Below are 11,844 nucleotides of genomic sequence, written 5' to 3'. Positions count from 1 at the left end.
AATTAATATATGGGTACAAATTAAAATTGAAAAGAAAATTCGTACAAATTAAAAAAAAAATTCAAATTAAAAATGGATTCAAACTAAAACTAAAAATATATGATAAAAATTTTAGTCATAAATATAAATATACTAATTGTAACATTTTTAACATTAAATGAATATATTTAGAAATAAAAAATATTTTATTATTGAAATAATTAATGATTTATTAATACCAAGAACCTTGATAAAAAATTGAAAATGAATAGGATTTTAATCAATGAAGTAGTAAAAGGAAGGATGAGAACCTAATTTTTCCTATATATATATATACACAGAGTTAATTGATTTTTACAGTGAAATTTTAACTTTTTCACATTTGAATATTCAAGGTTGCATGAATATAAGCATAATATTACCACAAAAAAGATATCAAGAAGACATCGTTGAAAGAGAGAGAGAGAGAGGAATTGCAGCAGACAATTGAACAGTGTAGAACTTTAACTAAAAAGAGAGACAATCTCTAGTTACTCGAAGTCGAAGCCACAATCTTTACTTTCAAATTACAATCTTGCATAAGGGGATACTGACACTTTATAGGCTAAAGGGGACCCATTGGTTTTTGACTCAGGATAATTCGTGTTCCGGAAGGTCGAAAATCTTCGAATATTAACTGCCTAGCTAGTGAATGAAATGATTAGATCATTAGACTGAGAAAGCATATTAAAATAAAGAAGTTCAAATATTGATTGTACTCTGTGTATTAATCTATTTATAATTCTCAGGAGAACTGCGCCTGATTTGGCTTGCTTTATTTGAACCCCCCCTTTGCCAGTGAGTTATATTCATATATTTTGGGTCAACTATATTTCACACCTTTTAATTTGAGTTGAATTTCAAAATGAATTATGAGATTCTAATTTTTTTTAAATATTATACTGTGAAGTTTTGAAATCGTATCAATTTATATCTTTTGTCTTTTTAAATATCTAATTTTCCATTTAGATGATAAGCTTCTTTATTTTTGCCATAAGATACAAATGTGGCTTAAACAGTAGCCCATATTAGGGTTTCTTGTTGATCATGTCATCAATTTAGTGAATGATCAATTGGCTAAAGCCATAAATTGGTACAAATTTTAATACCTTGTAGTACGGAATGAGAAAATGAAACTTCATGTTCCATTTTAAAGAGCACCCGAAACTCGAAAAGCGTGAAATGTAATCAGCCCTAGATTTTACGTACAAGAACTAATAAGTTACCATTCTCATCATGTTCTGAGGTTTGAGTTTAATTACGTTGTGGAGGAGCTATCTTGGATTGACCCACAGAGACAAGGACATCCACTGTAAATAAGAAGTTGAAGCATATATATGCAGTTTTTGTTACGCGCCCGTGCATATGAAAATCCTAGGAAAAAGATAGGAAGAACTCACATAAAATTAAGCAGTAATTCAGAAGGAAACCGCACAATCTTAATAATACAAAAGAAAAAGAAAAGAACGAAGAAAAATATCAAAGTCCTCGCACAACAATTGTACATGCACTCATAAATCATAACTAAGCAAAAGACCCCAAACTCATGAACTCACTTCACTACCTGCCTCAGTTTTAAAATTTGACCTCTGCCTGGTTGATAAGTATCATACCCTCTAACCATGCCATCGATCGTGTTGTTATTTACATCCTCCGAGGTACGCACGCCTTCTACATATATAATTCTCTCTTTTTCTGTTTCCTTTTTCATGTTATAATTATCTTTATTTTTGAGCGTGAATTAATTTAGGGTGTGAGCTGCATAATCACTAATAGCTCCACAGACGACCTTCTCTTCCGTCTGAATTTCCCGGCAAGTCATCATAATCAGACGGTGGAGAGTCGTTCATTCTCGGCGGAGACACCAGCATTCCCTCTGCCATGTCCACCAGCAAATTCGGCATTTGGAAAAGCTCTTCCTCGTCCATAAAGTATCCTACAGAAGAAGCCAAACTTGTACTACTCATCATCATATCATCAACCTCGTGTTTCTGCATCTGTCCCATTTTTGGACTCTCCATCTGGTCACTATTATTTCGTAGCGCTGCTGCTGCAGTAGTGGCGGCAGTACGAATATCAAGTGCCGATGTGGACGGTGGCACTGGATACGATCCAATTAAACTAGGAAAGTTGAGAGCAACATCGGTACCTTTGAGTGTAAGTGCGGCCACATCATACGCGGCTGCAGCCATCTCCGGAGTTGGGAAAGTGCCAAGCCAAATACGCTTGGTCTTCCGTGGTTCTCGGATTTCAGATACCCATTTTCCTCCCCTACACCTGATGCCGCGGTACCTGGGGTGCTTCCCGGAAGAGCTTGAGGCCATGGTAGCAAGTTTTGGTAGTGTTTGAACTTGTAGTGGTGCCCTAGCGGAGGGAGAGGGCATTTCAATAGTTTCACACGTCTGGTGGTGGAGAGGAAGAAGAGAATGTGGGAGGACTTGGTGCGGTGGAGGAGGGTGAAAGTCAAGGGGGAACACTACTAGATGTGGATAGGTGGGTGTGGATTGGTCTAACGTTTGATGCACGATATTGGAAGTGTTTGGATTTGGATTTGGGTCAGCCATGATATATAATCACTTATTCATATATAGATATAGATTTATGTAGCTAGCTAGGTGGGGATATATGTAAATTTTGGATGTGGGGATTATAGAAGGAAGGTAAAGACATAACTCCCTGGGAGAGAGAGGGGGGTTGGGGGGGGGGGGGGGGGGGTTGTCACGAGGTCATGGTTGAGAGATTTGAATATATATGTGTGATTAGAGAGGCAAAAGCGTGGGGATTTCGTGGGAGGGACTCACTCAAAAAGTCGTGGCAATGCACCCAGCAGAGTGAGTACAGTGTCATGGGAAACTAATGATTTTAATTTCAATAAGTTTTAGGAAAATTGCAGTGTGCTTTTGGTGAGCACACGCATTAGGCACAGGCTACCAATTAGCTGTTCTCTATTCTTACGCTTAGTGCCATATACGATATACCCTCTCTTAGTCTCCCTCACTTGGTGGTGCAGAGATTTTTCTGTGGTATCCGGAACATCATCGCATAATGTTTTTATCCTTTGTTATGTATTTGTTTTATTTATTAATGTACTCTCAAAAGTGAGACATATAAACTATCGTCTACCCATATTATTATAATATGTGTAATAATACACCACGTAACAAATGTTCTGAAAACAGCTATAAATTCCTTCAGTTCATAATCCATAAGCTTGATCTAATATCACAACAACATTTGTCACAGAGATGATGATTAACATTATAAAAACATGATTACGGTGGAAATTGTTTTTACGTTCCATTTCTGAATCATTTTCTGATGAATCATTAATTAACTGGTTATGGAATGAAAACGTTTATGCTTAAATTTGGTTACACATTTAAATATTATATGTATGTGTGTGTGTGTGTAAACATTAAAATTATGTTGGTTTCTAGGGATTTTTTATTTTTTTTTTAATTTTTTATGGATCAGCTAGTGGTTTTTTCACAGCAATTCACATTTTTGGAGTAATATAGAGGCATTTCGGCCTTCCTTTGGCCATTATCCAAGACTAAGAATCGAATCTAGGACGTGCCGTGTAGAATATGGACTTGAAATTCGTCCCCAACCATGAACTAGGAATTAGAGAAAGAAATTTGGAAGCATTCAAATATGAATCACCAACAGAAGATCGATCAATTTGACATGATTAATCAAGCATAGGTCTCTTCTGTTGATTAGTCTATTTGCCTAACATTAGGAGAATCATGACTATTTTCGTTAGCAATGAATTAGGTTAGAACCCAATCAAGTGCACCAAACAGAGATATTAGCATCTGGTTAGTGCTAAATATGTGAGCACAGTATTACATGTATAACTACATGCTCTCATGCTTCTTTTTGAACATTCTTTTGCATCCCAATTTCTTTTGGAATCAATTAGTTTTATGGTTTTTAAGCATTTTTAAGTCTTGCAACCATAAGATCACGAAAAGCTATTCACGTTACTTGAGATAAATAATTTTGTTAAGTCAAACGTCGTTTTTGTTCATTGGTGGCTGACAATATTGAATGTATACACACTCCTTGGACGAGATTTGGCCAACAAGGTACCTCTCATACATGGCTCCAAGCACACTGGGGCCTGCTGTCTCACACATGAATTTTATATACCTAATTGAGTAACTTCCCTTTAACGGAATCCTTAATCGAATTGGTTCTTTTGGGTAATAGCATTATTATACTAGAGGGACAGAGGATTTTTCCATATACAAAACTGATTTAATTATGTTTTTGTGGACCTTTCAAATCCATTATAAAACTTACATCCGAAGGTGAAAGAAAAGCTTCATTCAAATAAAAGAAAAGAATGTAGATATAATATAACCAAATTAACAAGAACATTGCGGTTTTTTTTCTAAAAGATCATAGCGCTGCGGTAATGCTTGAAATGTCTCTCCGAATTCTCGTCTCTATTGAATGGAGTTAAGTGAGGCAAAGTTAACTTGCAAGGTGGATCTGTTCACTCAATCTCATCCGTGAATGGTGACCTGTTCATGTTGGTCACGTCTTTTTACAGTACTTCATCCGTGGTATCAATGCAGAGGAAATCACGCAGTTGCTTAGTTAAGAGTGTTTTTACTTCCTCCTGGAGTTGTCTTTGTTAGGGTAATGGTGGCTCGGGCTGCCTTCGACGATGGTCTGCAAGTTTGAGCTGCTCTTCCCGATGATGTGCTTGTTCATGCCATGGCTACGAGACACATGATTTATTTCTAGCCAGTGAGCGTGCTGCTCGTGGTTTGGCTTGGCGAGGAGTGCCAGTTGAACTTGATCAAAAGTTCACTCGAGGTTCTTCCTTCTTTTTGTAAAGTTTTATTTATTCTCTTTCTTCTTTTTCTCTTTTATGACCCCACCATATATACCTTAAATTCTCACATTATACATCAATATTGTGTTATTCTTAAAAAAAAAAAAAAACATAAATATTATCCGAACAATTCTCTATCTCAAGACTGAGACAGTATCGAGTTTTCCCAAGATCTTTCATCTCAAATTCCGACTTTGGGTCCAGGGTAGTTTTCTCAAGTTCTTCAGGAGTTCCGATGAGATTCATGTTGTCAACATAAATCGCAAAACCAGAATGTGACTTCCTAATGACCACACAAGGGCATAGTTTGTTGTTCACATATTCCTAACTTATCAAATACTCACTCAGAGGGTTATACCACATCCGCCTGGATTGCTTCAATCTGTAGAGTGAACGCTTTAGCCGAATGGAAAGCGTGTTTCGTAGTTTAGAATTATTTGAACCAGTCAATGTAAGTCTTTCGGGAGCTTTCATATAAATTTCTGTACCAAGATCTCCATACAGATACGCGGTTACCACGTCCATAAGCAGTGGCGAAGCCAGGATTTGCCAAGGGGAGGGGCGAAATTCAAAAGAGTGCAAGGTTTAGTCGAAGCGGTTGCTTTCACATTGGAGAGTGCAAAGTTTTGAGTCAATATTCATAGCAGAAAATAGTCTCTTCACCAAAATGGTTGTAAGCAATAATATAAAAGCCAATGTAAGAAGCTTCAATTGTCTAGGTTTAGATCTTAAAAAATGTTAGGTGCTAGTCAAACAGCGGATTGGGACCTAGCAGCTAGGTGCCTAGGCAAGATCTAGACAAGAGCCTAGATGGATTTAAATTATCATAAAATAAGCATTAAACAATATTTACATTGTTTGGAGGAGGATTTATGCACTGTTTCTTATAGTACCATTCCATTGCCACTAGGTCTGCCAAAATTGCTTCAAGTTTTAACACAACCTACAAACCCAGAGACTAAATCATAAGCTGTTATAGCACATACTACATTTACATTGTTCTCCAACATTTTAATGGTGCTCCCAGTTACCTCCAACTAATCAAATGGTATCCAAGAAAATAAAACTTCGAAAATCGCAACAGCATAATAAAAGGACCAAACTTTCTAAATTCCAAGGATCAAGTGGAGAATGCAGATGGATTCATTGCAAATACTAGAACACATTTAAATCTACAGACCCACATAAATAATCACAGAAATCACACCAAAATCACCACCTAATCATCAAAATCAATGAACAATCCCGGAAATTACTCAATGGCCATTAGCACAATTGAATTTAAATAATAGCAATTAAATCCCAACGAAAAATTAAACAAAAAGCCAACATACTAGTAAGAAGGGGCCAAATGGAAAGGCGCGGGTTTGATGCTGGGAAATCTTATTTGTTAGGTTGGAAATTAGGGACGAGGAGGAAGCCGAGAGGTAATGGGGGACAAGTGGTCCTCCCATCATATTTAATTTTTTTTTTCAAATTAAGCCCAATTGCCCAAACACACCGTTTCACTTACTTTTCCAGGATCGAAACGATGTCGTTTCATCCTGGATTTTTTTTTAAAGAAAAAAATAAAAGAAGTTTTCCCTTCCCTGCGCAGCTATGGCGAATTGCTGTAGTTGCGACAATTGTGAGCTGCAATCCGGCAAAACCAGAGGGGCGATGGGGCAGCAAACCATGATTTCTGGGCATGTTTTCCGGTGAGAGGAGGGCGGACTCCTCCCTGCGCCTTAACAGCTTTCGGCCACTGCGCGCGCAAAGTTTGTGTAGCTGCAGCAAAAAACATGGCTTCATTTCCGGCGAGAGGAGGGGCGCGCACTCGCTCATGGGCTTCATTTTCAGCGAGGGGAGTGGCGGCCGCCACTCCTCGCCCTCACGTGGCTTCGCCACTGTCCATAAGTTGTATATCTAGTTTTTCAGAAACCACCAAACTGATAAGGTAGGGAAAAGTAATTGCATCCATAATGGATGAAAAACTTTCGTCATAGTCAATTCCAGGGCATTTAGAGATGCCATGTGCAACAAGATGAGCTTTGTAACACACTATTTCATTCTTCTCATTACACTTCCTAATGAAAACCCACTTGTAGCCAATGAACTTCATATGTGGAGGAGTAGGAGTTATAGGCCCAAACATCTTACGTTTCACAAACAAATCGAGTTTGACTTGGATTGCATGCTTCTAGTTTAACCATTAAGTTCTAAGTTGACATTCATCAACGGAACAAGGTTTAATGTCATTGCTTAGCATGATCTCAGTAGCTACTACATATGTTAATGCATCGTCAATTATCATCTCATTTCTACACCAAACATCATCCAAGCTAGCATAGTGGACTAAAATTTCTCGATTCCCAAGAGGAGGATTCGTCTCTTCCCGGACGCTTCCATAATCTAGAATTTCCTCATGCATTAGATAGAATGAGTAGGCGATTGTTGAATTCATGGTAGGCTCAACAGCCCATGCCGTGAGTTTCCTCTTCTAGGGTTGTGAATCCTTTGAACTAAGGGGTTTGCCACATTTCTGGGTAATAGTAAAAGATTGGCTAACTGCCAATGTACGTGGATTAGCCAAATTGGTGTCTCTGACTTCTAGAAAGGAAGTCCATCGTGCATTTGGTACATCCATCTTTGCAGGCACATTCACAACTAATAGTTCATGTCGTTCTTCTAGAACGGTTATGTTCTTATCTCCTCCTAACAACGGGAGACTGTTTCATAGAAGTGACAATCTGCGAAAGTTGTAAAAAGATCGCCTATCAAAGGTTCTAAGTAACGAATGATAAAAGGAGAATCATAACTGACAAAGATTCCCATCCTTCACTAATGACCCATTTTATACATAAGGGCAGCGCAATCGGCACATGGACCACACAACCAAAGACGCGCAGATGCGATATGTCAGGTTCGTATCCGATAATCAACTAAAGGGCACTATATGGTTGGTGTTGGTATATTTCATTAATATATATATATATATATATATATATATATTATAATAATAATATATAAGATACAATGGTGTCGTATGTGTAGGAAGTGAAACTTCCATCTGACATGTCTCTTGGATTGAAGGATTGAAGAAATACAATTAAGGGATATGTCCCTTGGTTATTGAATCAGAAAGTTATGACTTTTGGTAAAAGATACATACATGAACAAGCAATGGGATTGTATCCATTCGGGGAAATGAAGGGATGCAATAGATTATGGTTTTTTTTATTAAAGGATGTATCCATTCGGTGGCAATGATGCAAGAAAGAACATGACCTTTTATATGCACAATTTGATCTATCTTCAACGGGTTCCATTGTATCTATATATAGCCCATGTTGGGTGCATATTTGGATATACTTTTTCAAGCAACAATTTCTTATCCTCTTTTTCTCCATCTAAATTATACAGTTTCCTTTTCAAAGGTTGTAAGTGAATTTTAGTTCTTACTAAACTAAAATTTCAAACTTTGTTGTATCCTGGAAGTGATTTGTTTTAAACCCATTAGCAAACTCATATTAGAGTGGGGACAAATATCACTTTAAGGAAAATGTATCAACGTGCCTCAAAGTCAATTTTTTGGTCAAATTCTCAACCTTATTCTAACAGTTGGGTCACGAAGGGCCTTAGGCAAACCAATATGGTTGCATGTAATATTGCATGGCCATAAGCAATGATCAGGAGCTTGGTACGTATGATCAATGATCGAGGAATCATTTGAAGGCGCTTAACATGCCTCAAAGTCATTTTTTCTGTCAAATTCTCAACCCTATTCTAACAATATTAAAGTGATATTCGCAATGGAGAAGATGTCTGAAACTATGGCTTTGTTTGCAACGAACAACATTGCGTTTTGGAAATCTACAAGTTTGACGGAACCAATTTCATAAGCTGGAATGACAAGATACGCTGGATGTTGATGACACTGAAAATTGCATGTGTTCTTGATCCAAATTTATGGGCAATATCTGAACCTAATGATGCAGATACTGAACAAATTATTGCATACATAAAGAAGCGTGAAGACGATGAATTGATGTGCAGAGGACATATCCTGAATACTTTGTCAAATCGGCTCTACAATTTATTTTCTACAACTCAATCTCTAAGGGAGATCTGGAATGCTCTTGAAGAGAAGTATACATCAGAGAAAAAGGTACTGCTAAATTTATCATGTTTAAGTTCTATGAATTCACTATGACTGATGGCAAATCCATTGTGGACCAAGTTCAAGATTTATTACTTTTGGTCACAAAGCTTTGTGAAGTCAAAGTAATTGTTCTGGATGCAACACAAGTAGGGGCGATCATGTCAAAATTACTCCCTGGTTGGAACAATTATAGAAAGAAGCTTTTGCATATGGCAGAAGATATAAATCTCCAAAATCTCTTGAATGGGATCCAAATTGAAGAGGAAACGAGAAAACGAGAAAAATATTTTTCCTCAAAAGATTTCACTAAGATTAATTATGTTGAAGGGAGCAATAGTAAGTTCAAAAAGAACTTGAAAGCGAATAACATAGGAAAGTTCAAAAAGACATCTTTAGGCACCAACAGTGGCAAGAAAAATGCAAATTGCCACCATTGTGGAAAGAAATGCCACTTTATTTGTGATCGAGGTTCAAGAAAAATGAGGACGCCAAATTAAACAAAGTAAATATGGTAGAGGAAACTTATAATGAAGATATAATTGATATGGTGTCTCAAATGCAAATTGGCATGATCACTGAATTGAACATGGTTGCAGCCGTTAAATCTTTTGACTAGTGACTTGATTCTAATGCTACCATACATGTTTGCAAATGATAGAGTACAATTCAAGATCTACAAAATCGAATAGGATGGTCAAGAAGTACTAATGGGCAATCACAATGGTGCTAAGGTTCTTGGAAAAGGGACTGTTGAACTACAATTCACTTCTGCAAAAATAATGACTCTGACAAATGTTTTTCATGTCCCAGACATTAAGAAAGATCTTTTATATGTAAATCTACTATGTAAAAATGGTATTAAAGTGGTGCTGGAAGCCGACAAATTTATACTGTCAAAGAATGATGTATTTGTTGGCAAGGGTTATCCATTTGATGGAATGTCCAAACTCAGTATTAATAAAGTGAATTCTTCCATTTATATTGCTGACTCTTTTTCTACTTTATGACATTCTTGTTTAGCACATTTGAATTATAGATCTTTAAAATATTTGTCTAAACATGGTTTAATTTCTTGTAAAGATATTACATTTAAAAATTGTGAAATCTGCACACAAGCTAATACAAAGAAACCTTTTCAAAAAGTACAAAGAAAGATTGAAATATTAGATTTAGTTCATTATGATATATGTGAGTTTAGTGGTGTTTTAACTAGAGGAGGAAAATGCTATTTTATTATTTTCATTGATGACTATTCTAGATTTACTTATGTTTATTTAAAGTCTAATAAAGATGAAGCCTTTGAGTTTTTCAAACAATATAAGGCTGAAGTTAAAAACCAAAAGGAAAGGAAAATTAAATCCTTCAAAGTGATAGGAGTGCTGAATATTTTTCAAATAAGTTCTCTTTGTTTTGTGAAGCAAATGGAATCATTTATCAGAAAACTGCACCTTACATTCCACAACAAAATGGCTTAGCAGAAAGAAAGAATAGGACACTTACTGATATGATTAATTCAATGATCATAAGTGCAAATGTTCCTACATATTTATGGGGTGAAGCTCTTCTTGTTGCATGCCATATACAAAACAGAATTACCTCTAAGAGAACTCATGTGTCACCATATGAAGTATGGAAGGGCAAAAAGCCAAATTTGGATTATTTAAGAGTTTGGGGATATTTGTCTTTTTATAAGTCTCACGACCCTAAAAGATCAAAATTAGGTCCTAAGGCCCAGTTATGGGCGCGAATCCTGTACGGTCAAGTGCAGCAGAGAGCTGAAGACTTACAAGGGGCACAATCCGCTGCAGCACATGCACAGATGCACCAGCAACAGGTGCTGGGATCAGATGCAGTGCGGAGCACGGATGCACCAGCATAAGGCTGGGATCTGGTACGACGCAAACACAGTGGACACCAAGCCTTACTGGCTAGTGTCCTATAGGCCTGACAAACGGGTCGTGTCTGTCATGTTTGTATCGTTTCGTGTAACACCTGTTATTTTAATGGGTCGTGTCGTGTCACACCCGTTATCTTAACGGGTCCTTAATAGGTTGGGTCACTTTACCCAATGGGTAAAGTGACCCACCCTTATATTTGCACATACCACACATCGTCACATAAATATTACTTCAAAACATTAAAACACATTTGTCGTTTAAGTACTACATTTACACTTGAAAATAAGAGTCAAATAAACAAACATCCATACACTACTAGTCTATTACAAAATATTAAATGTGCAAGGATATGGAAAATGAAAGAGTTTTTGTTTTCAAGGTTGTGAAGCATTTCTCAAAAGTGTAAACCTTGCTAATGGAACTCAAAGCTTGCATGTTATTCCTTTTACAAAATCCTCAATTTTCATCGATCATCATGATCTAGTGTAAATATTTTAAATTGAAGATCAAATTCATTCACTGTATTCATATAGGGTCAAGGAGTGTAGCTGTAAAAAATCATCAAAATTGGAGTTAAAATAACCGTTAAATCGTGATTTTTCGTTGATAATCGTCGAAAAGTTTTGTCTCGTTACTTGATCTCTGAATGTTTGTTTTTGACGATTTTTGGCGTATGCGATCTTGAAGTATATACAAACAAGTTGACAGTTGGATCGTTGAAATTAGATTCGTAGAATGCGTATCCCATCAAAACGATAGATTCACTAACGCTTAGAGTTTATTTTTACTTTCATTAAGCAGAACATAAGATTTTGTGGTATCTACTAGTGTAAATATTGTAAATTGAAGATCAAATTCATTCATTGTATTCATATAGGGTCAAGCAGTGTAGTTATAAAAAATCATTAAAATTGGAGTTAAAATAACCGTTAAATCGT

The 11,844-nt window shown here is 36.6% G+C and overlaps 1 protein-coding gene across 1 annotated transcript; it reads right to left on the bottom strand.

Moving 5' to 3' along the window:
- Positions 1-1,435: 1,435 nt before the first annotated feature.
- Positions 1,436-2,715, bottom strand: LOC126617700 (ethylene-responsive transcription factor ERF027-like). The gene has a single exon (XM_050285742.1). The coding sequence runs from the start codon at positions 2,580-2,582 to the stop codon at positions 1,788-1,790; it is 795 nt and encodes a 264-aa protein (XP_050141699.1). The 5' UTR covers positions 2,583-2,715; the 3' UTR covers positions 1,436-1,787.
- Between the last annotated feature and the right edge of the window lie 9,129 nt (positions 2,716-11,844).

This window comes from Malus sylvestris, chromosome 4 (genome assembly GCF_916048215.2).
Source record: "Malus sylvestris chromosome 4, drMalSylv7.2, whole genome shotgun sequence".
Taxonomy (NCBI): domain Eukaryota; kingdom Viridiplantae; phylum Streptophyta; class Magnoliopsida; order Rosales; family Rosaceae; genus Malus; species Malus sylvestris.
This window is presented reverse-complemented; position numbering and strand designations above follow the sequence as displayed.

What these genes read in the sequence shown, in the direction of transcription:
- LOC126617700 (XM_050285742.1), bottom strand. Translation starts at nt 2,582, where the DNA reads ATGGCTGACCCAAATCCAAATCCAAACACTTCCAATATCGTGCATCAA.